This window comes from Silene latifolia, chromosome 1 (genome assembly GCF_048544455.1).
Source record: "Silene latifolia isolate original U9 population chromosome 1, ASM4854445v1, whole genome shotgun sequence".
Lineage (NCBI taxonomy): Eukaryota > Viridiplantae > Streptophyta > Magnoliopsida > Caryophyllales > Caryophyllaceae > Silene > Silene latifolia.
In genome coordinates, this window is record NC_133526.1 from 48,807,169 (window position 1) to 48,833,090 (window position 25,922).

The 25,922-nt window shown below is 37.9% G+C and overlaps 2 protein-coding genes and 1 long non-coding RNA gene across 8 annotated transcripts; 1 reads left to right on the forward strand and 2 right to left on the reverse strand.

The window, feature by feature from the left end:
• Window positions 1-215: 215 nt before the first annotated feature.
• LOC141605152 (uncharacterized) lies at window positions 216-15,595 on the reverse strand. Of its 6 annotated transcripts, none has more exons than XR_012526301.1 (5): window positions 13,952-14,369; window positions 3,883-3,949; window positions 2,867-2,916; window positions 1,412-2,130; window positions 216-1,064 (listed from the first exon to the last, which is right to left on the reverse strand). It is a non-coding gene; the product is annotated as an uncharacterized LOC141605152 (long non-coding RNA). The 6 variants fall into 6 exon arrangements; XR_012526304.1 differs by lacking the exon at window positions 2,867-2,916 and having other exon boundaries at window positions 1,412-1,884; window positions 1,976-2,130; window positions 13,952-14,358; XR_012526302.1 differs by lacking the exon at window positions 2,867-2,916 and having other exon boundaries at window positions 1,412-1,618; window positions 1,740-2,130; window positions 13,952-14,354.
• LOC141605142 (UDP-glycosyltransferase 76B1-like) lies at window positions 15,538-17,164 on the forward strand. The gene is made up of 2 exons (XM_074423807.1): window positions 15,538-16,039; window positions 16,111-17,164. Exons 1-2 carry the CDS (start codon window positions 15,538-15,540, stop codon window positions 16,965-16,967), a joined length of 1,359 nt encoding a protein of 452 aa, XP_074279908.1. The 3' UTR covers window positions 16,968-17,164.
• A 6,589-nt stretch (window positions 17,165-23,753) lies between these two features.
• On the reverse strand, window positions 23,754-24,949 carry LOC141605171 (uncharacterized). The gene has a single exon (XM_074423846.1). It carries the CDS (start codon window positions 24,856-24,858, stop codon window positions 23,941-23,943), a length of 918 nt encoding a protein of 305 aa, XP_074279947.1. The 5' UTR covers window positions 24,859-24,949; the 3' UTR covers window positions 23,754-23,940.
• Between the last annotated feature and the right edge of the window lie 973 nt (window positions 24,950-25,922).

Below are 25,922 nucleotides of genomic sequence, written 5' to 3' on the forward strand. Positions count from 1 at the left end.
GCTGCTAGATACATACCTCTAGTTAGATAAAACTGCTAGATACATACCTCTACTTAGCTAGATACACTCTTTAAGTTGCTATATACACTCTTTTACCTCACTAGATACACTCATTTATAATTGCTAGATACACATCTCTAGCATGTTAGATACATTAATTTAGGGTTTAATTTTTGAACATCATCACAATAGTTGTCAAAAAAGAGCTATTAACCAACTCAACACAAAATCCGCTAAGTATAACATTCCGGAGTAACATTTTTGTGACATTATTATTGATCACAAGAAAGTCGCTACAAAGAAGTTGCGTGAAAGTGACGTACATTCCTCTCAATGTGTATGTTGTCTCCAACATTTTTTTTGTTGAATGTGCAAGTAAAATTAATCCACGCAACCAAATTACATCATTTAACACAATACATCAATTAGGGCATAAAACCCCTAAGCAATGTATTGTGCTTTCTACTCATCTCCTTGCTCATCACCCACTGATTCTATTATAGAGACTCATTCTAATACCCATTACAACAGCTTTAGGCATAGGCAAGCATAATTCATGAAGACTATGATTCCTTGCTTTGCCAGAGTTGATAACTCAACCCTTACAATGTGATTCTTCAATAACGGCTTGATCCTGCTATTCTGCCACCACTGGACTGTATTAAACCACGGAATAGCAGCACCCATCCATGTGGCCAGCAGCTGCAAACAGACTCTATTGTACTCACATTCAAAAAATATATGTTGGTGTGTCTCATCAGCCTTACCACACAGCAAACAAATCAGACTTAGCTCACATACCCCATCTAAGCAGCCTATCACGAGTCATCAATCTGCCTTGAACAACCAGCCAAGCTACGAAGTTATACTTAGCCAACCCCCCATTCACTACAAGACCAATGCCCTTCATTCAACCTTTTCCTGAATAGGAAGCAACCATCTCTAACCATCCTGTACAGAGTAATCTCTGCCATTATTTCCCTACTCATCTCCTCTATAACTTCATAGCTTGGTTGGCTATGAGATATCGCCTCCAACTTTCCTACTTCAGTTCAACACCAAACCTGTATGAACAAAACCAGACAAACATTTGATAAAAAAAAATATATATAGTATATGATCAGGGCTTAGTCTACAGACTAGAAGTAGGGAATGTGAGATCTCTAAAAACCAAAATTTAATGTTTTCTTAATCGTATCTGTAAGCTATGTAATAATTTTTTTCTTGCGTGTATCTGGAGTCTTATTTTTAAATGCAAATCTAGCAACATCCTCGAAACAAAATCTGTCTTTCTTTCCGAATCTCATACATGAATGCTAGTATGCTGCATCAAGTGGTCATGTATTTTCAAAATTCAAATATGCTGATAAGGTATAGTTTGTTAGCAAAATATGGAACAAATATTACTTGCCTTAAATGTTGTAAGGCCAATCAAATGAAAGACCAACACATCTCCCCTCTGTAAGGTATATTGAATGGCGAACCCCCTCCAACCAGCAATTAGACCATACTTGCGAGCTAAATACTTCGTATTGACTTCTTTTCTAGCTTCATCGACCAACACTATAGTACAGTCCTATTTTGATAGATTAGCATTACAAAATTTTCTGGGTGGATGCTTCACAAGAAGAAACCAAGAGGGGGACAGGATTCAGGACGTCGCATTACTATACAGTATGATATAAACCATACAGTGTTTGACAAGTTTATATAGTGATAGAAATGAGCTGTTTTCTAACCATCTAAAAAGATCCTGATACATTTGATGGAATCATCATCTTAACGAAGCTAGGATATGTTGCTGAAAGATTTGCCTGAATCTTTATTGCTCGCTCCATAGCAGTCAACTTCTCTTCTGCAGGTGGCTCCACAAATTGAGTAATCCTTCAGAGGAAAAGATATACATAAATGTATATTTTTGTTTGATGGATATGAAGTCATGTGAAAAAATCCTACTCAAGAAGCCATAGATTACAATGGTGTACAAAAAAGATGGCAGCATTAGTAAGTGAGGTCGTGGCAGTATGATCAGTACGTGAGGTCTTGGTCATCTCCTTACAGTTAACAAGGGAATGCAAAGCCAAAAATCTTTCAGCCTGCTTGTCTACGCAGCTGCTTCCGGGGTTTCATCTGCCACATAACCAAAAGGTCATAAATTATTACTCAATGTTCTACAGTAGTCACGACAGTGCAGTCAGCAGCTTGAGGTTATGCCAAACTAGAATTGATACAATGTGCAAAACAAGGTTACACAATGCGACATATCTTTAGCATTTAGCAGTTTTTATGGTGTGGAGATCCACGAGCTAAATCTACTTGACGGGTTTGAATTCAAGTCATGATATTTGATATCACGCCTAATGACCTTGCAGCTATAATGGGTGCGATATTTGTTCATCTAAAAGGCAGTGCTAGCTAGATATACTTGTTTAAGTTGCTAGATTCATACCTCTAGCTAGCTAGATACATTTCTTTAAGTTTATAAATACATACGTTTAGTTAGCTAGATACACTCGTTTAAGTTGCTAGATACATACCTCTAACTAGCTAGATACACTCGTTTAAATTGCTAGATACATACCTCTAGCTAGCTAGATACACTCTTTTAAGTTTCTAGATACATAGCTTTAGATAGCTAGATACACTACTTTAAATGAAAGCGTATATATTAAAGTGAAATTAACAACTTTCATTTTATTTCTAATTTAATGATAAAGGAATATACGATTGAGAAGTAATATGCCACTATCTATACACGCCAAATTAGTTAAACCTGGAGGAATTCAGTTTTACCATGGCATATTTATAATAATTCAAGTAATCACTTATCACAGGAGATCAAACATGTGTCGCATTTTCAACTAACCTGATCATATTAAACATCTTAAATTTCAGAATCTGAATCCTACATCGCCACTACAAAGAACAGATCAAGGCATTTCAGTTTCAATCGTAATCAAACAACAAAAAAAGCAAATGATACAACCTCAAAAAGTGCACAGCGCGACTAAGTTCAATATCACGGGAAGGTTGGACGACTGTTAATTACACTAGATGTTTCATGAAGAAGGTATTATTTAGTTCTCATGATCTGCTAGGTTGGCTAACCTCCTACACCACACACGTCGATACCTCTCGGTTACTAGTTTACTGCTCTCTTATCTTTGCTGCACAATCAGACCATCTTAGGCAGCAAACTTCTGATCAAAGGATGATCAACAACTCCAAAAAGCTATTCACCATCCAAAATACTTAAAAATAGGCTAAAGTTTCAATCGGAGTCATCTGATAGGTACCCAAACAACATATGTTATTCTACTGTTGGACTTCTATGGGACAAATTTTATCTATGTTTAAGTAATTCGGCACTTAGACTCCAAGAAACATAGTACATTAGTACCCAATGAAATAGCCTTAATATTAGTTGTTAAGACAGACTCCCTCCGTACCAATCATTTGTTTTATCTTTGATTAAAATACCCCTCACAAAGAATAAAAATGTAAACAAATGATTAAGATGGAGGGAGTACAGACCACAGATTAAGATTATTAATGTCTCGCTACTTTTCCAGTATCATAACATGTTAACTGAAAAGGCAAACGTGTAACTTGCAGCATATTTCATTATATAACTCACACAAAAAGTCACTGCAGGTTTTGTAGATACAGATGCAATAAACCAGAATAAATCCGCCGGCTAGAAGGACCACCTATGACCTAAATTCCTCAGCCTGAACCTACTTCAAGAGTCTATTATGGCTTTACCCCAAAACCCGACTAGAATTTTAACCTACAAATCTAAAACTTAATAGAGCATCCAACATATTTTTTAAAATCTTCAATTATATTTTATGCGCATTCAGCAAATTTCGAGTTTCTTACAGATGCTTTGAGTCTGCAACTCGTGTTCTCTTTCGCCTACAGTAAGACAAATCCTACCCCAGAAAAGCTGAATAAGAAAGAAACAAAAACATAAAGATGTACCAAATCATAACAAAACAACATAATCCATCTTGCTAAATTGATCCTTGCTCTAGTTTATAAGCCACTTGCATGCCTTTCTACCTAAAATGCACAGTTTTATGAAGCGTAAAAGAATCTGTCCTTATTTCCGAATCATTCCAGAGTACCCGTATAGTTATATATGCTTATATTAATATACCAACATTCCCTTTAAGCCCTCCAAACAACTTCCAGAGGCCTTTGCCTTAGCAAAGTAAAATCCAACAAGATTACATAAGCTACCAGACAGCAGCTGCAGCGTCAGAAAAATCTATGGGTTCTATACTACGCCAAGGAAATTTTAATGTAGTGGTTAAGAAAATATTGTGTACACTAAATATTAGACTCTTCACATTGTATTGGCTTTACCTTTGAAAAATAAATATGGAGTATTTAGTACCGAATTAATCTCGCTTAACCATATGTCTCTGAGTTTGAGCCATGAAAATACAGTTATAAATTACTTAGGGAGAACTTTACCAATCTTGTTGCACTAACCAGATCAAACCCCAATAAATCGGATAGTTCAAAGTAATCCCTTGTACCATTTCACAATATGAAGTGGAAAAAAAGGTACTAAAATACCAAATACAATAGATACATATGGTATTACTACCATATACACAAATCGATTTGTGTATCCAGTAGTAATACCATGTTTATCCGGACTGGTATTTCGTGTATCCACGATCTAAAAATAAACTACGACCACCAAACTGGCCACCACCACAACCAACACTGCCACCACCACACCTACATCACCACCACCATCCCTGAACTAACCCCAAAACCAGCCCCGTCCTCGTTATTATTAGATGGTACTGTTGATTGGCTTGCTAGAATAATTTGGTGTAAGACTACTGTGACACCTCGCGATAACGCGGAAAACATAACTTATAAATTCAAGCGGAAATTAGGAAATTTTTAAAACTTTTAAAAATTTAAAGCGCGGGTTCATTAAAATCCAAAACACAAATAAAGATTTGTGAAAATAAAGATTAAATTATACAAACGTGATAGTCAAGGTGAGGGAAATTATATCCCTCGAATGACAAATGATAAAAGGTGAGTCTAAGCAATCCTACTAAAACGACTACTAGTCCAAGGTGCTCGCTAGCTCACACGTCTAAACCCCACAAATGCATCTTCACAAACCTGTCATTCATGTAAACATGAAAGCCACAGTCAGTGGGGAGTAACTCAGGGTTCTCCCAGCCACATTATGTCAAAACGAACATAACAAAGAACATGAACAAATAATCATATTAGATAAGTTATGAGTGAATCGACTTATAACTAAACATGGGATCATACATGTTTAAACCAACAAGGATAAAAGAAATGATGGAATAAACAAGTAAGGCATAAGCAACAATAAAATAAATGGAGAAGAAAGACAAGGAAACAGACACGACCACTTAGCCACGAGCACGTATTTCAAGGAGATATGACCAAAGTAACCATCCAAATGATGCAAGACATTTATCACTCTTAGACTATAATTTCCCCGGGTAGGACTACGATAATAATACGGTCCTAGTCTAAATCTGCAGATTCTCGGGTGTACATCCCGATTCGACGTGCGCCAAAGACAAAGACGCACCCAAGACTCGACTACTAAGGAGACCGAGTACCCCAATCGCCCGAACAACACGAAAGTGGCGGAAAGACTAAGATAAGACTCACTTGCCGAACAAAGACAAGTGGCCAAAAGCCGTACTTGCCGAACAAAGACAAAGTAGACCAAAACCGTACTTGCCGAACAAAGACAAGTAGGTCAAACCCGAGCTTGCCGAAAAGACACAAGCGGGGCAAAAAGTATGTCAAGCACATATGATGGTAATATGGCATTTCTACAAGAATACGACTCATTTCAATTAATCATGTGGAATAAATTACTCGTATTTGAAATACGATAAATAAATGAATTAAAGCTTATATTATAGCTAAATGAAGACATTCCATATAATTATGACATGAATAAACAATAGGTTCCACATTTATGATTCATGTGAGAAATATATAAACAAACGGCAAATAATGAATTTAAGATACATAAATCATGTGACGGAAATTCAAATTAATTAAACCCGAATAAAATATTTCACGGATAAAAATTAACCCAACCGGGGCTACGGCCTAGCCATGACCGGCACCTACCCAGCTACGGCCTGGCCGCACACCCGCCATGGCTCAGCCGTGGCCTGCAAGACCTGGCCACAGCCCCTGTACAGAACAGCCAGCAAAAAACAACACCACAGTACAGAGCACAAAAAGACGCAACCAATCCCTACTGTCCAGCCATCTTAGGACGGTTTCCTAGGCCAAACCAAGACGGATTTCACCCGAACAAAAGACCCAATCCAAACATGTACATGTACTTGAGACAATAGCAAGAGAGTTGGTTCAATTTAGCATAAAGAAACCCGTCCAAACAACCCGTCAAAATAGCCCAACCAAACCCATTTTTATGGTTCAAAAAACTCATTTGAGACCGTCTTAAGACAAAATTTTAAGCCTGAAAAGAATGGAATTTCTTACATACAACCAACCCATTACATACATGGATATACACATGAGACGGGAATTAACTAATTGGCTCAAATCATCCGCGAAATCGACTCAAAAACAGTCCAAGAAAATCACCCATACACAACTTATATACATGGTTTCTAGACAATTTGTGAAGCCATCTTAAGACAAAATTTTAAGCATGAAATGGACGGAATTTCTTACATACAATCGACCCAATTCACACCTACATATGTACCTTGACATGAGCTATCAAATTGACTCGAACCAACAACAAAATCAACCTCAAAGTTGAGTCCAAAACTGTCTCAGTGCACTCCACTTCCACGGTTCTAGCCCAACAAAATAAGTTAAGACTATTTTGGTCTGGTCTAGGAAATGAGAAAGTAAATAAAAGGGAAGATGGGTAAGCCACTACGCAAAACACACAAGCAGGCTACTAAGCAATTGAACAGACGAAAAGAAAGCAATCATCAGTGATGAAGGTTTATTTGGTCTCGAATAAAAATGGGATAAAATTTATTGGCTCATTTTAACACCAGAAGGCACGCCTAAAGCAGTCCATTTCACGCCCCAAAATAGTCTTCATACACGCCCAAACAACCTAGGTAAGACCGTCTTAAGACAGCTTTTTAAGCATGAGAAAGATAGTATTCATCCAAATAAATTACCCAACATAATTACCCATTTCACCATGAATCCAAAGGTACCAACTTTTCTCAAAATGGATAAATAAAACTTGTATAAAATCGTCTCAAAGGACACCACATGAACTCAGTCAAAACAAAAACTTTATGTTATGGAAGAGTAAAAAACACATTCAAGCACATAAATTTCGACATAATGTCGAGTAATCCCATCACCGTTACCTTTTTGCCCTTCAAAACTCCGAGGAAAACGCCTATAGAGTACGAGCCTCCCACCGGGTCTTCAATTTCTTCAACTAGAGGAAAGAAAACGAGATAAAGGAGCTAAAAATCAGAACTTTCATGAGACGGGTCAATTTGAAATCACCACAAAAACAAGACTTTCTTACCTTGAAAGGAGGAGGAAGGAAAGGGGAAGAAAATGGTACAAAAATTAGGAGAAACGGTTGAGGAATTGAGTCGAAATCTGGGTTTGAAATCGGCCAAAATGGAGTTTACTCGTTGGTGTTGTTTCGTTGTTACTGTGCTGTGCTGCAGTGTTTTTCAGGTGTTTATTTTTTTTTGAAAAAGGAAAGGGATAAGTGGGTTGGGGATGGTGAGGTGTGGGAGAATGAGTGGTCAACAATAAAGAAGAATTATATTATAAGTGTAAGACGGTTGTGTCACTGTGTGTTGTCAAAATCGAATTGGTCCGAATTAATTTAGGTCCGAAAGTCAAACGTGACGGTCCATAGCTAGACGGGAATTATTATTATTACAGTCATCATTATTGTCACTATTATTGTCCGACCAAAAATATGTATACATAAATTCTTATATAAAGTATGCCTCACAAATATAATTTAATAATACGTATTTTTATAAAAATGAGCTTTTATATAATACGTTTATAAAAATCGTGTTTGACATAAAATTAATTTAATTGAATAATTCAAAAATATATAATAAAGTGATTAAACGGTTTAATAAATTTTAAATGTCAAAATGGGAAATTCGCGGGTGTTACAATCACCCCGCCTTTTAAAAAGTTTCGTCCTCGAAACTTGAAAGTAGAAATGAAAGGTTATAAAAATAAAACTGAACTTTTAAAATCGATAACCAAAACATTAAAAGGTTAATTACTTGTAAGAATTAAAATTCTTTCAAAAGTTTCAACTAAAATTTTCCGACAGAACCAAGTCGAAAGGCAATTCATTTGTATAAATCAAAATCAAAACACTTTCAAAAATATTAACGAAGAGTTTTCAAAAGTATAAGTCTCATTCATGGAACGAAATTGCTCTTGTCGTGCACACAAGAACGCTGACTTTCCAAGTCAAAGACAATTTCAAAACAAAATCAGTTCGCCGACAAGCGTAGAACAAGTCATCAAACGTCTCCAATAACGAGTTCTAACATCCTATCAACGTTAAAATCAAAAGAAAAGGTAATTCAATCAAATTTTCTTTTGCAAAAGCCAAAATAGAGATAAAGGTTTCACCTTTAAACTCAAAAAGGAAGTCAAATTTCTGAAAATATAACATTAAACTTTCACCAAGAAATTTTAAATAGATCAAAGTTAACAGGGATTGTATAAAATTTAAAGAAATTTCGGGTTTAGCAATTAAAATCATGATAAAGAAGTCTATACTCAAGGAACAAAAGGAGAATTAAATCAAATTTTCATTTTCAAACCCTTAAAGTAGGTAAGGTTTGCAAAAGTAACATAAACTTTTACACCGAATCAAAACTGGTAGCTTGAAAGTTTAGAAATTGAACAAAAGAAAAGTAATTTAGACCATCATAGATACAAGTATGCTAAGAGGACTCAAACTTAACTAACAAAAGAGCCATGAAGAACTTCATAGGGTAAGAATTGAAGTTAGGTCAACAAGGATGTCAAAGATGAAGTTTTTATAGGTCACTAACATCAAACTTAAGGGAGGAGCACGATGTAGCGAGAAAGAGAGGTATGAACGGTAACGCTTATGGTCAAAGAAGAAAACGTCAGGTACTCACATCTCAAACAACATCATCCTGAAAGGTTCCGAAAACTTCCTAACTACAAAACTTATAATCACAACACTCCCAAGAATTTCCTCAAAACACTCATGTTACTTCATCCCAAGTCATTCCATGAAACAAGGTACTTCACAATAAGTGTGATTTCACTACTCCAAATTCTCGAACATCCACAAACAACTTCCACAAGATCAAGGTCAAGGTTTCCAACAAAGCTATACTCATATCCAACTAGTGTTAACCATACTATTATCCTTTCTAGCTACTAAAACAAGCGCTAAGACTTTCCAATAATTTAGCTTAGTCTCACTCTCATACCATACCTCAAGTAGTAATCAAGATCACTCACTTAGACTAACTAATAATCCCATAATTAGCATTTCTCATATGGTAACATATACATTATCAAGCTCTCATGTCCAAAGTGATTACGAAAGTCAATCATAAACTCAACTTACTTAGTCAATCCTATATCCTCAACCCACCATTCAATTTCATCCATATTAAGCCAAGTACTAAGCACTAGTATCCCAAGACATAAACAACAAGCCAAGTTCTATAACCTGAGTAACCAATGCAACTCACACTTGACACACAGAATCCACCAATCAACTATACTCACTCTATCAAGGATCTAGGTATAAGAACCATCGAGTATGTCTCATCACACTACCTAAGCCTTTCCAACATCAAATCCTCTCGAAACCAGGTTTAAGGGTCAAACACAACAATCTCCTCAAAAGTCAAATTTTCCAACCAAGGTCAACATTCCTCAAAGGAAGGGTACCATCAAAAGGCGTTAAGGGAGGATAAGCAAGAAACAAAGGACAAGTTAGGGGTACAAGAGTAGCTTTCAAACAAAACAGAAGAGAGTTTAGAGGAAGGATAAGCACCAAGAGATAAAGAATAAGGCAAGATACACCAAAAATGAGAAACATCTTCGAGAAAGTAGAAGCATTCTTCAAAGTTTGAACAATTCTTCAATCCTCAGCCATAGGCACCAAATCTTGGTCTTCATGTAGATAAGCTCACGGTAAATGATCTAAGGGCACAACAATTATTAAATGACAATCAACAAACAGGTTAGAACCTAACAAAGAGCAAACACACTACAGACTACCACCTTAGATCCTTAAGTCTACCCATCTCTCATTCATTATTCAAGGTCAAGTTCACATTTAAATTTGGGGTACACGTGTGTGCGTTGGGAGCAACATAGGCTCTGATACCAACTGTGACACCTCGCGATAACGCGGAAAACATAACTTATAAATTCAAGCGGAAATTAGGAAATTTTTGAAACTTTTAAAAATTTAAAGCGCGGGTTCATTAAAATCCAAAACACAAATAAAGATTTGTGAAAATAAAGATTAAATTATACAAACGTGATAGTCAAGGTGAGGGAAATTATATCCCTCGAATGACAAATGATAAAAGGTGAGTCTAAGCAATCCTACTAAAACGACTACTAGTCCAAGGTGCTCGCTAGCTCACACGTCTAAACCCCACAAATGCATCTTCACAAACCTGTCATTCATGTAAACATGAAAGCCACAGTCAGTGGGGAGTAACTCAGGGTTCTCCCAGCCACATTATGTCAAAACGAACATAACAAAGAACATGAACAAATAATCATATTAGATAAGTTATGAGTGAATCGACTTATAACTAAACATGGGATCATACATGTTTAAACCAACAAGGATAAAAGAAATGATGGAATAAACAAGTAAGGCATAAGCAACAATAAAATAAATGGAGAAGAAAGACAAGGAAACAGACACGACCACTTAGCCACGAGCACGTATTTCAAGGAGATATGACCAAAGTAACCATCCAAATGATGCAAGACATTTATCACTCTTAGACTATAATTTCCCCGGGTAGGACTACGATAATAATACGGTCCTAGTCTAAATCTGCAGATTCTCGGGTGTACATCCCGATTCGACGTGCGCCAGCACAGCACGCACCCAAGACTCGACTACTAAGGAGACCGAGTACCCCAATCGCGAAAAAGACACGAAAGTGGCGGAAAGACTAAGATAAGACTCACTTGCCGTAACAAAGACAAGTGGCCAAAAGCCGTACTTGCCGTAAAAAGACAAGTAGACCAAAACCGTACTTGCCGAACAAAGACAAGTAGGTCAAACCAAACCCGCTTGCCGAACAAAGACAAGCGGGGCAAAAAGTATGTCAAGCACATATGATGGTAATATGGCATTTCTACAAGAATACGACTCATTTCAATTAATCATGTGGAATAAATTACTCGTATTTGAAATACGATAAATAAATGAATTAAAGCTTATATTATAGCTAAATGAAGACATTCCATATAATTATGACATGAATAAACAATAGGTTCCACATTTATGATTCATGTGAGAAATATATAAATAAACGGCAAATAATGAATTTAAGATACATAAATCATGTGACGGAAATTCAAATTAATTAAACCCGAATAAAATATTTCACGGATAAAAATTAACCCAACCGGGGCTACGGCCTAGCCATGACCGGCACCTACCCAGCTACGGCCTGGCCGCACACCCGCCATGGCTCAGCCGTGGCCTGCAAGACTGCCCACGGCCCCCGTACGAAACGACCAAAAAAAACAACACCACAAAGATCTGAGCACAAAAAGACGCAACCAATCCCTCTTGTCCGGCCATCTTAGGACGGTTTCCTAGGCCAAACCAAGACGGATTTCACCCGAACAAAAGACCCAATCCAAACATGTACATGTACTTGAGACAATAGCAAGAGAGTTGGTTCAATTTAGCATAAAGAAACCCGTCCAAACAACCCGTCAAAATAGCCCAACCAAACCCATTTTTATGGTTCAAAAAGCTCATTTGAGACCGTCTTAAGACAAAATTTTAAGCCTGAAAAGAATGGAATTTCTTACATACAACCAACCCATTACATACATGGATATACACATGAGACGGGAATTAACTAATTGGCTCAAATCATCCGCGAAATCGACTCAAAAACAGTCCAAGAAAATCACCCATACACAACTTATATACATGGTTTCTAGACAATTTGTGAAGCCATCTTAAGACAAAATTTTAAGCATGAAATGGACGGAATTTCTTACATACAATCGACCCAATTCACACCTACATATGTACCTTGACATGAGCTATCAAATTGACTCGAACCAACAACAAAATCAACCTCAAAGTTGAGTCCAAAACTGTCTCAGTGCACTCCACTTCCACGGTTCTAGCCCAACAAAATAAGTTAAGACTATTTTGGTCTGGTCTAGGAAATGAGAAAGTAAATAAAAGGGAAGATGGGTAAGCCACTACGCAAAACACACAAGCAGGCTACTAAGCAATTGAACAGACGAAAAGAAAGCAATCATCAGTGATGAAGGTTTATTTGGTCTCGAATAAAAATGGGATAAAATTTATTGGCTCATTTTAACACCAGAAGGCACGCCTAAAGCAGTCCATTTCACGCCCCAAAATAGTCTTCATACACGCCCAAACAACCTAGGTAAGACCGTCTTAAGACAGCTTTTTAAGCATGAGAAAGATAGTATTCATCCAAATAAATTACCCAACATAATTACCCATTTCACCATGAATCCAAAGGTACCAACTTTTCTCAAAATGGATAAATAAAACTTGTATAAAATCGTCTCAAAGGACACCACATGAACTCAGTCAAAACAAAAACTTTATGTTATGGAAGAGTAAAAAACACATTCAAGCACATAAATTTCGACATAATGTCGAGTAATCCCATCACCGTTACCTTTTTGCCCTTCAAAACTCCGAGGAAAACGCCTATAGAGTACGAGCCTCCCACCGGGTCTTCAATTTCTTCAACTAGAGGAAAGAAAACGAGATAAAGGAGCTAAAAATCAGAACTTTCATGAGACGGGTCAATTTGAAATCACCACAAAAACAAGACTTTCTTACCTTGAAAGGAGGAGGAAGGAAAGGGGAAGAAAATGGTACAAAAATTAGGAGAAACGGTTGAGGAATTGAGTCGAAATCTGGGTTTGAAATCGGCCAAAATGGAGTTTACTCGTTGGTGTTGTTTCGTTGTTACTGTGCTGTGCTGCAGTGTTTTTCAGGTGTTTATTTTTTTTTGAAAAAGGAAAGGGATAAGTGGGTTGGGGATGGTGAGGTGTGGGAGAATGAGTGGTCAACAATAAAGAAGAATTATATTATAAGTGTAAGACGGTTGTGTCACTGTGTGTTGTCAAAATCGAATTGGTCCGAATTAATTTAGGTCCGAAAGTCAAACGTGACGGTCCATAGCTAGACGGGAATTATTATTATTACAGTCATCATTATTGTCACTATTATTGTCCGACCAAAAATATGTATACATAAATTCTTATATAAAGTATGCCTCACAAATATAATTTAATAATACGTATTTTTATAAAAATGAGCTTTTATATAATACGTTTATAAAAATCGTGTTTGACATAAAATTAATTTAATTGAATAATTCAAAAATATATAATAAAGTGATTAAACGGTTTAATAAATTTTAAATGTCAAAATGGGAAATTCGCGGGTGTTACAACTACACCATATTATAACCCAAAAAAAATTAAAAAAATGAAATTTGTAATCACTAATTTTTATAAACCCAAATTTTTAATTAGAATTCATACCTAAAGATTAATTTTTTTTTATCATAATCTTATGTTTTCTCATACTCAAACTTTACAATGGAATAGATTCAAAATACGAAACAAATCTTCAGAGATTAAAATAAGAATTGAAGCTAACCTTTCTTCTATAATAGACTGAAATCGGTTCTTGGGACGGGTGGTAGAATCGGCGGTGGAAATGGTGGCTACGGTGGAAGTAACGGCCGACGGTGGAAGTGTGAGAGACAGTAGAGTGTTTGTGGTGGATTTGTGGTGGGAGGGTATTGAATTGTTTTTAGTTGGGCGGAGAAATAGGAAAGCGCGCTTGAGATTTGAGCCTGACTTTAATTTGATAGTTCGTACGGTTCGCACCGTACTTTAGTTCGCACCTGACCCCAACCCTAGACTTACCTTTCATCAATGTAATTAATCAATCTTAATACAAAACTCTATTCTTACATAATAGAGAATCTATTAATCCCATAAATAAACAACACAACACTGATTTATTCGTACTTATTATAGAGCATCTATTACTCAAGTCAATAAACAACACTTATAACCAACAATCGAATCGAAATCACACTTTTGCATATAAGCCTATAGTTCAAAAAAAAAAAAAAAGTAATATTATGCATTTGTGAATAAAGATATAAATGGACACTGATTTAGTTTTTTCTGACTTAATTTCAGTTCATTTTAGTGCAGTTCAACTCTATTCAGTTAAGCTTCATTTAGTTCAGTTCAACTCATCTCTTCACAAATTAACATTTTACTTCAGTTTTGTTCAGCTTCATTCAGTTAAGTTCAACTTTATTAAGTTTATTTCAACTATTCTCAGTCGAAAAGAACAAAGCCTAAATTGACATGAAATTTCACACCATATGTATACAAATTTTTATTTAAGACGGACATTATTCGTCTTAAACTTAAAACACGTCAAATATAGACATGTCACATGTGGGATGAATATGACAAAAGCAAAATGTATTGGAAAACGTAAAAGATTTGTTCTCTATAAGTAATATTTGACCCGTTTTAAGTTTAAGATGAATAGTACCGTCTTGAGCAAGACTAACTTTGGTCCGTGTATCCATATTCATCGTCAGCTAGCTGTGTACCTGCTAGGGCTGCTACCACCATAAATCAGCAACAAATATGACGTTAGCTATGACTCTCTGAGTAATTTGTGAAGTATGAAAGTCAAAAGAAACACAACTCTATAGCAAGCCCAAACTGTCCCACTACACAAAATCTCATTGAAGACGGCACATATCCGTCACTCCGGAGCGACGGATACCATTTCCTCTCACAAATGACCCAAATAGAGAAGAGGGGGGAAGCACATGGGGATGCCCCCACCTTGTCCCCCCAATCCGTTTTGTGAGTGGCATTACCGGTCACTTGCTCCGACCCGTCTTCAGCAAGACTAACGGGTCCCATTATGTCAAGACTATAAAATGCCACCTTTAACTTCCAGAATAAATTCATTCAGCGCACCATCCACCATAAACACTAGATAAAAAAGAAGCTCTATTCAAGTCAAGAACATGAGTCTAGACCCGTCAAATCTGACCTGATCGGGTAGCCAAACCAGAATCCGATCCAAAACTCGACTTGTTTAACCCATAAGAGCAGAGGGGACATCAGCATAAAAACAAAAAAAGGTTTATAAAGTGTGTGTGCTAACCTTTAATATTTCAGGCATTGACCAAAGTATCATCAATGGAGGGAGAAGAAATGAGCCAGCTGAGGAAGGTTAGAAGAAAGATACTGCTGTTCCCCTTACCCCTTCAAGGCCATGTAATACCGATGTTCAATCTAGCCAATATACTACACTCCAAGGGCTTCTCAATCATCCTTATCCATACTCGTTATAATTCTCCTGACCCAACTCATTTCCCACACTTGACCTTTCATTTCCTCGAAGATGGATTGCCCCAAAACTCGAGGCTTACCTCCAACGATCTCACAACCGTCTTGTCGGCCATCCAAAGCAACTGTGTTCAACCATTACAGGATTGTTTGTCACAGATATTAAGTGCAGCTGCAACAGACCAGGAGCCTGTTGCCTGCCTTATTTCGGATCCCATGTACTCCTTTGCAGGTTCCGTAGCTCAAAGCTTCAATCTTCCTAGGATGGTGCTCAGGACTGGTGGCATGTCTGCCTTTGTTCTTTATGATTCTTTGCCTATGTTACGACAAAACGGCTATTTTCCCCTACAAGGTATATTATTTGCACAAATTCTTGTTTAAGACAGAATCTTTTAGGATACTCATTTCAATTGTTTTCTTTAGTGGCTAAATTTGACGAACCAGTACCGGAGTTGCCTCCTCTGAAAGTGAAAGACCTGCCACCGGAGGTTCAGCATGGCATATTAGCTACTACAGTGAAAGAGACCAAGAATTCTCAAGGAGTAATCTGCAATACTTTGGAGGAACTGGAAGATTACGCAATAGCTACAGTCCAGCAAAGCATTCCTTACCCAATCTTTCCAATAGGCCCAATGCATAAATACTCCCAAACTTCTGCAGCTAGCATTTTACAACCAGATCATACTTCTCTATCATGGCTAAACACACAACCACCCAAGACCGTACTCTACGTGAGTTTTGGAAGTATTGCAGTAATCAGTGAAACTGAGTTTCTAGAAATGGCATGGGGCCTAGCCAACAGCAGGCAGCCTTTCCTATGGGTAGTTCGCCCGGGGTTGAGTAAAGATTCCGAACTCAGTGAAATGCTTCCTGTGGGTTACTCACAGATAGTGGGTGAAAGAGGAAAGATTGTCAAATGGGCACCTCAGTTAGAGGTTCTATCACACCCTGCTGTTGGAGGGTTTTGGACTCATTGTGGATGGAACTCAACTGTGGAAAGCATTTGCGAAGGGGTGCCTATGCTTTGCCTCCCCTTCTTCGCTGACCAGGCAATCAATGCAAGGCATATATGCGACAATTGGAAAATTGGATTGAGACTTGAGAAGAAGACCAGAGAAAATATAGAGAGTGCTATAACAAAATTGATGGCAGACGGAGACAGTGCTGAAATGAGAATCAGAATCACAGCTTTCAAGGAAAAAGCAAAGCTTTGCCTCCAGAAAGATGGATCTTCATATGAATCATTGGAGAGGCTCACTAACTACCTAACATCATTGTAATCCATTTTTCAAAGACAACATCACTCACAGCGTCAGCGGTAATCTTTCAGGCGCTAGAAAATTGATGTTGGAAATCGAAGGCTTTGTTTACATGTTGAATTCTTGAGAATATTTTGAGCTATATATGCAGTGTGTTGTTTTTATACGGTGTGATGCAGTGAATTTTCAGACCAATATTTATTATCTAAGCTTTAAAAGATCATGTCGGCAAGCTCTAACGGGGACAATAACAGAAATCCCTCCAAATAATAGACTGGAAATAGAAAGCTTGCTAAATTGGACTTTCTACCTGTTATGACTCTCACAGTCTATAGTTGTTAATTAGATGATAGCAGATTAAGGCAATCATATTCATATCTGCAATCGTGATTAGAGAACACTCGAGTGCAGTGGAAATTTCACAAGCATACAGTTTACCGAGAGAGTAGAATAACTGTGTAACTATAGCAAATAAAGCAATCTAGAGTCCAGACTTGACAGCCACAGAATGACAGTACTGACGCTTATCTCTGAGACGGACGGCCATCTTCTTACAATCTTAAGATGGACTGACTAGTCACATATTAGTGTTTGATTTCGTTATATCTTATACTCTGATAAAGCATAAGCATCAGAAGAATATCAGAAGAATGACTGAATGGCTCTGATCAAAAGATGTGCACAATACGACATACGGAGTACTTCGTATATTTGACTCACATTGTATCAACACTATTAGTATTATAGGATGAGCTCAAATGTTAACATGAAATCATTAAGTACCCGCATCGTGTTTTAAACACAACTTCATCAATAATATTCTACCAAATCTCCATATAGTATGTAATGGCAGGCGCCAGCAAACAAGGGTACCTGTCACCAGAATTAAAAGATTGCTTTGAGAGGGTCAAGGATGGACATTATTACAAAAGCATCCTACTATGCAACACTGGAAATACAGCCTATAAAAATATAAACCCGCAGATGCAGATGCACATGTCCTCAGCTTTAAGCCTTTAATCTTTCAGACGTTGATCCGAGCTTCAATCAGCTGACGAAGATGACGAGTACAATACTATTGAGAATATTCAAACTTTGTGTTCTTGTGGCCAACTCTCTTAAACTTTGTGCCCTCGTGGCCACCCCTTTACCAAACTTTGCCGTCATCTCGGCAACTCCTTACAATTTTGGTTGCCCACACAACCACCCCTTTACAAATCCGGTCAAATATTCGGCCACCCCTTACTTGGTCACCCATGACCACCGTTACAATTTTGGTCATCCACGTGACCATCCTTTTACAAACTTGGTCATTCACACGATCACCCTTTTTCACTTTATCGTTGTCCTAGACACTCCTAAAAATTTGACCACAACTCAACCATGGAGTAATCATACATTGTTTTTCTAAGAATTTCCTCCAAATTTCCTATTTCAAAAAAAAAAAAAAAAAATGTGGCCTGTTTCGTGAAACCCAACTCACGTAAGGTCAAACTAAAATCACCTTTCAATCCTTAAATCCTCATATCACTTCACCATGGCTGCCCACCCTATGATTCTTCTACAAATTCTACCAACCCGGTGGCTCGACACTAGAGCTGATCAAAAGCGGGCTTGGGCCGGACACGGGCCGGGTCCAACTGCTAAAAAAGTGTCCGGCGGGCCTTATTTTATAGCCCGAGCCCGCTAAGCGGGCCAGTTTCTATTGTCCGTACCCGCCCACGTCAAAATAGCTGGCCGGCCCGCGGGCCTGACTAAAATCAAATACAGAAATTAGTGTTTTTATTACAACACGAGTTTGTTATCGCTACATCCCACTTAAACTTAACAATTGTCTTTAAAGGCTTACCCTGAAGATAGTATACTAATTTTCAAATAATAAGTTTACTAGATTTTGGAAAAAACACAAGTTTGATAATGTTCTACTACAAACATCAAAATTTCATTTTTGCCTTGGTCTTTGTGCGGTATTGTTAGCGGTTACATATACTCCCATGTAATAAATACTTAAAAGGTACTATCAATCCCGTTAGCATGTCCATTCTCGAAGAATATTTATACGACAAGTGTAAATACCGACAATCTTCCACTTATACGTAAGGCATAAGTATTCATTTGCGCTACCTAATTGGTTTAGAGTGTACAAATTGTAAATGAAATGAGCGGAGGATTGAGGGTTTTTGAGAACTTTTATAAGGTTACTTTTATTAGCGGGCCGCCCATGGGAAATTTTGTTTAGTCCAAGTCCGTTCATTTATTTTAGCGGGCCTAGATTTCTTGTCCGTTACCCGTTTAATTTTTTATTTTTCTTGTCCAAGCCCGCTAGTTTAGCGGGCCGAACGGGCCGACCCGCACTTGATAAGCTCTACTCGACACCCTGTTTGCCCTTCTCTGTTTCTCGTCCGAGCCCACTTCCTTGTTGTTCATCTCTATACCAATCCACTTGAGCTCTCACTTCAACATCTCGATGCAGCACCACCATCAGCTTGCGGACGCACTACAAACCCGTTTGCTTGGACTTGTTCTCTTTTACTTCTCTCCAAGATCGGCCTCTCTTACGACAGTCCGTCTTGTGGGGGCATATTGAGAATATTATCTAAAGATATTCTAGTATATTCTTGTGATCATAATAGTTGACATATATATTGTATATTATACTAGGTTGATTTTGTTTCCTAATCTCAGGCCATGAATTACGGCAATTATATTGTATTAGGTTAGTTATTGCTTCTATGTAATTAGTATATAAGCTCATTCTTGTACACCTTGTAATCTATGCAATTCAATGGTATTCAAACCTTTCTCATAATTCTATCAAATACTACTATTTCCTCTACCACTTCAAGGTCGGTCATATAACACTCGAGGCACTAAAACTTTATTTAAGTGTCCAAACTAACCAAAAAAAGTGAAGTTTCATTTCAAAATAAATCAAGTTTCAGCAATATTGCACTCCTTATTAGGGATGCAATTAGTCTTGCTGAAGATAGGTCGGAGTAAGTGACGGATAATGTCACTCACAAAACGGATAGGGGGATAAGGTGGGGGCACCCCATGTGCTTCCCTCTCTCCTCTATTTGGGTCATTTGTGAGAGGAAATGGTATCCGTCACTCCAAAGTGACGGATACGTGCCGTCTTCAATGAGATTTTGTGTTAGGGATGTCAATTTCACCCGCACCCGATCGAAATCTGATCCACCTGATCCTAAAAGATGGATGACAACCCGACTTAAATGGATGATGGATGAAACGGATGGGTTGGATGAAGATATTTCACCCGCCATCCATCCATCACCCGATTTTATTACTTTTTATTTAATGTTTTTTTACATATAACACATTATTAAGATATAAATATTCAAATTTTCATATTTTTATACTTTCAATATAGATATTTTGTGAACCTCCCCACTATAAAGTTAAACTAAAATAATAATCTAACTTTATTTTTGTAGCGAATAAAAAATCAATCATTTTTTTTTAACTTGAAACATATAAATACACAACACCCGTTTATCACCCGATCCATCCGTTTCATCCATGGATGATGGATGGATGATATGTTTCACGGATGCCGGACGGGTTGGATGAGATTTTAAAAGGACGGATGGATGACGGATGAGGCTTCACCTGACCTGAACCTGATCCCTAGTAGACAAAATCCTACCATTTAGGATTTGAAAAAAAAAAAAAAAAAAAAAAAAAAAGAAGGTCCCGATCATCAAGTTCCAAGTTCGTAACCCGTGCCAAGCCCCCTTGAGGTTTTGAACCGTTGTGGCTTGAGTGTTTAACAACCCTTGTATAACCCTTGACTCGCTGAGATTCATTTGCACTAGTTTACTACCAAGTTTTCCAAGTTTGTAAACTTTGCAAGTATATCCTTGAGGTTTTGAACCATTGCAGTTTGGGTTTAACAACCCGCCGGAGTACTTTTTCTACCTCGTGAAAATGTGAAACCAATGGTGAGATTAGTAATTTGCAGTACAAATTTCCCAAAAGCGAGTGCAATTGTGGTGAGATTTGTATCTGCTTGTGGAAAGTTTGCACCTTACTTTCGGTTTTAAATGCCAGTACACAACTGTAAAAAAAACGTAGCTGGTTTCGATGAACATATGTATGGACTATTTCCCGTAATTAAGAGTAGCACGCAAGAGCAAACTCAGAAAATTGGCTCTTTTAAGGCTCATTGTTGTTTCTACTTCCTACATATCTGCTTCAGAAATTCACAAAAATACAGATCATCCTGAAACTGAAAACTGACAGCAGGCAAAAGGAAAAATAGGGTTAAACGGTTGGTAGAGATTGAGACCAAATCCTCTCTACTCCCCCCAAAAAGGCTACACATACACGAGGCTACACATACCAAGAAATATATTATCTAGACATTAAATTTTTTACCAAATCCTCTCTACTCCCCAGTTTACTCTTATCTTTGCCAACAAATATAAAAAAATCACCACAAATCATAAAATAGATGATATTCAATCATTCAATATAGTTTAATTACTTAAATAAATTGATGATTGTCAACAGCAAAATGGTCACTACATTGCCACTATGAGTGCACACAGTTGGTTAAACCGAGTTATTTTTCCGTTGGTCTCGGTCATTAGACCCCCTCCAGAGAGTTAGCATGTCATCCAGACAAAAACCAAGGCACATCTAAGCAAGTAGTTGCGAGTTTACACGTTATAAAAAAAATAAAATAGTCAAATGTTCGAAAAAGAAAAACACCCTCAAAGTAGACATATCACAAGAGTGTCTGTTTCAAAATTCTAAGCACAACCCTTTGAAACATTGTTATCATATCAACCATGATAAGCAAGCTACTCATATCGGATTGCACCCAAAACATGGCAGCAACACCTTCTGGAACACTACACATATCTACAAAACCCTAATTATCGATTGACATCCACTTGATGTAGCCATGGGAAATACAGAGAAATCAGTTCCCAAGCAAAGTGAGGTTCTGAGTGCAACCCCATCTAAAATCACCTTTCTTCATATTACCACATGTCCACATCCCTATCAACCATATTCTCCCGAGCATGTTTTTTGAGTTGGCTATATTAAAAAAAACGTAGTATGGCCCTACAGGCCTCTAAGTAGCCAAAATAGATAACATTAAGATAGGCAATCATTCCAACTGTTGCTCTTATGCACAACACACACACAAATATAGACCAGTATCATTCTTCCTTCCACTAGAAATTGCTACAAACCACTGGTTACAGATTGGCACCTCTAAACTCGATCTCTAGTAACAAATACAGAAGTGTAAACAAGCATACTCTCTCAGAGTTATTTTTGCGAAAGTTAGCCTACACTCAATGACTCAAGTGCAAGCCACTAAAGAAACCATCTTTCCGCCAACACGACTCATGTTGTACACAATGCTCCGCATTTGAACTCAGTCAACAAATTCCACCATGGTCCTTTCATGAGCTTGTTTGGCATATTTCTTCAGCCCTAGTAATTCTTTTTTTGGTTTTGGGACATAACGGACAGCATCGAAATGGCTCCCATACCCATCTTTACTTATTTCCCCAAACGTATAGATGGTTGTCCTATTCCTATATTGATTAAGGGTAACTGAAGATGGCCTATGTGTATGTCAGAATTGCTTTAACCCATCAAAATGGATCACTTGAATCAACCACCTAGAGCTAACATCGAAATACTATGGCAAAAGATCAGACATTTCCAAGCTACTTGACTTCAGCTCCAAAGAATGGTTCTAAAGTACCAACATCGAACATTCATTAACCAAACACACTGCTTGTATCATACTCATTGGATAGAAAAAGAAAAGAAGAACAGCTATCTACAAGTATCAAGTATACAATGCTATTCAACAACCATGCTCCAAACAAACTGTCACATGACAAGTTGACAATAGTCCAACATAATCCCACAAAGAATAACCTTTCCCTCAGACTATAACTGAAAAAAGAATGTTCTCCAACAGAGGCTGGCAAAGAAAGGCCTTGGAGGAACCGTCCTTCCCGTTTTAGACTCAACTTTACCACTTGGTAGTACATCATTTCTTTCGACAAATCAGATAACAGCCCTTCTCACGAGCACGGTTTCAACTTAACATTTTCCTCCACATTAAACATGTGTTACTCAAACATTGTTTGAAGTATCCGACAAGATATAGTGTGTCCAAGTGTCGGAATTGCCTACTCCATAAAAAATACTCCCTCCGTCCCCGTCCCGGTCAATTGTTGTCCTTTGGTTTTGGCACAAAGACCAAGGAAAGAGGAAGGGGTCAATTAGTAAATGACAAGTGGACCAAATTGAGGGTGAATGATCAAATAGCTCATCAAGTTCATTCTTAAAAAAGAAAAGACAACAATTGACTAAGACACCCAAAATGGAAAAGGTGAACAAATGACCGGGAAGGAGGGAGTACTCCGTAATGTTTTTGGTTTAAAGTGTGCTTAAGCGTCTTACACATGTGTAACAAACGGCGCCATACATGGAAACACGGTCAACATCGCTTAAAAAGAATAAATCACAACACAGTGTGATTAACCAATAGAAAACCTTTGAATATAACATACTCTACTTGGTGTATCGCATACAGACATATATCAAGTGATAATAGCAAAAACAAGGGGTACATGGAAATCGTAGGCCAATAGAGCTTAAACAGCGTCAATCACAACACATTGCGACCACCCATTAGAAAGCCTTTGAATGCAACATAGACACTCCTTACATCACAATATGCATGGAGCCATACATCAAGTTAAATAACAAAAACAGAAAACACTACCAGCAGTGATCAAACACAAACCATAAAAACCAACATTAGTATCATATCAAGCATCATCAAAGTTAGACAGCACGAGTAGGTCACTATATACAACATACTTTTACGTAGTTATTCAACATCCAAACTCATACACTAAAACCGTTTCGATAACATGATATCATCAAATTAAACCACTATATATCGCGTTTATTCACTTCCTTGAAGGAACATTCAATAATCAGCATGATACTCACTGAAATCATCCTTAGTAGAAGAAGCAGCGCCACCCGCACCAGCACCGGTACTAGCACCAGCAACAGCACCACCCAAGTAATTATCCTCAACCCTCTCCCCAACCTTCTGCTCAGCATACTTATACCCATCATCCAATGCAAGCCCACCTAACATCCCACCCACAGCCCCAACCCCGAACCCAGTCCCAAACCCACCCCTAGACCTCACCTCATACGGGCTATAATCCACAGGCGCAGACGGTGGCCCGTAACTCATATTCCGATCAGAATACGACCTCATCACACTGGGTACCGGTGGCGTTGGGGGTTGCGAATAGAACGCTCCGTAGTACCCGTACGAGCTCCCAGGCGCCGGGGAACCCGACCGGGATGCATACGGGTAGGGAGGGGCAGAAGAGTAATAATAACCACCAGCATGAGTAGGGTGAGGGGTATTTTGGTAATTGATTATGTTTTCCTTAATAGCGAGCTTAAGACGGATCTTACCCTGAGGACGACCAGAAGGACGGAGGAGATCGTAGGTTCGGAGTTTGGTTAGGTTATCAGGTTCAGGTAAGGAAGAAAGACGAACCTGGAGGGAACCGACGAAGGGTTTGGGGGATTCGGTAGCTTTGGAGTGGAAAACCTCGAGGGTGAAAACGGCGTCGGATAGGAGAGTGATGGGAAGAGAAAAGCGTTGGTTCCAAACGGGTTTGGTATTGGAGGAATCGTCGGATTTGGTAGTGAGTTTGTGATCAGGGTCAACCCAGAAGATAGCGTAGGGTTTCAGATCCCCGGTTTTCCAGTTGACGTTTTTGAGGTGTTTGCCGGATATTATTGTGATTTCAAGGGTGTATTGGATTTGGTTGTGTGGTGGTTGTTGTGGTTGCTGCTGTGGTGGTTGATTTGTCGCCATTTTTTGGGGAAGAGAGTGTGAGAGAAAGTCGGGGAGTTTGTCGTGTGGTTTGGGGAGAGAGCGTGATTTAACAGCCGTATGGCATAATCAATAAACAAAGACGGAATTAAGGATAACGATTTCCAATCAAACCAAAAAAAAAAAATTGTTTTAGGTCCTGTTTTTCGTTTTAATTTCAACTTATTTTAGTTCAGCCTTATTCAATCCAGTTCTTATTTCAGCTGCGTTCAGTTCATCTCAACTTCATTCAGTTCAAGTTCAACCAAATCTCATTCAATTTACTTTAGCTCGTTTCTACGAAAAAAAATATGGTCTTATCTTACCGATATTCTTTATTTGTCAAATTTTGCAGAGTAACCTTTCGTTTAAGAACCTGCTTATAATACTCTTAAAATTTCGCTTTTGTAACCATGAAACCTTTAATGTAATGAAAGTTAAATGGACGCTAGTTTTGAAATAAACTTCCCCAATTCACTTTTAACCGAGACGGATGCCACATCCACCTAAATGAGAATCTTTGATTGACTACTCTGCTAAATTTGAACATAAAAAAAGAAGAGAAAAAAAATCATGTATATGAGCCCGCGTCAAACTCAAAGGATCCAGTTATAGCTGAGCCTGACCCGATCTGACTCAATACAAGTCCCTACCCGTAATGGTTTACCCGGCCCATCTCTACACCCTATCAACATCTCTACCATATCATTTCTCCAAAATAAATATATCACGGGTGTCATTTAATATAGGGTTATTTTATGAGAATAATCCAACTTATGCCTCTCCCTCTCATATTAATCCAACCTATGTTTTGACTCATATTAATCTGACGTATACACTCATTTATCTTTCATTGACCTTAGCCTAATTATTACCTATTACAACCTGTAAAGTTTCCGGTCATATAGTTATAGGCCCTATTTTTTTTTTGTTCTTCTTCACTAAACTGACTAATTCATCCTCTCCCTTCAACTTTTCCCAAATTAAAACAAAACCCAGAAAATCATATTCCTAAAATCCTTAACATCCTCCATCTTACTGCTCACGACCACCGCATCATCGTTTCC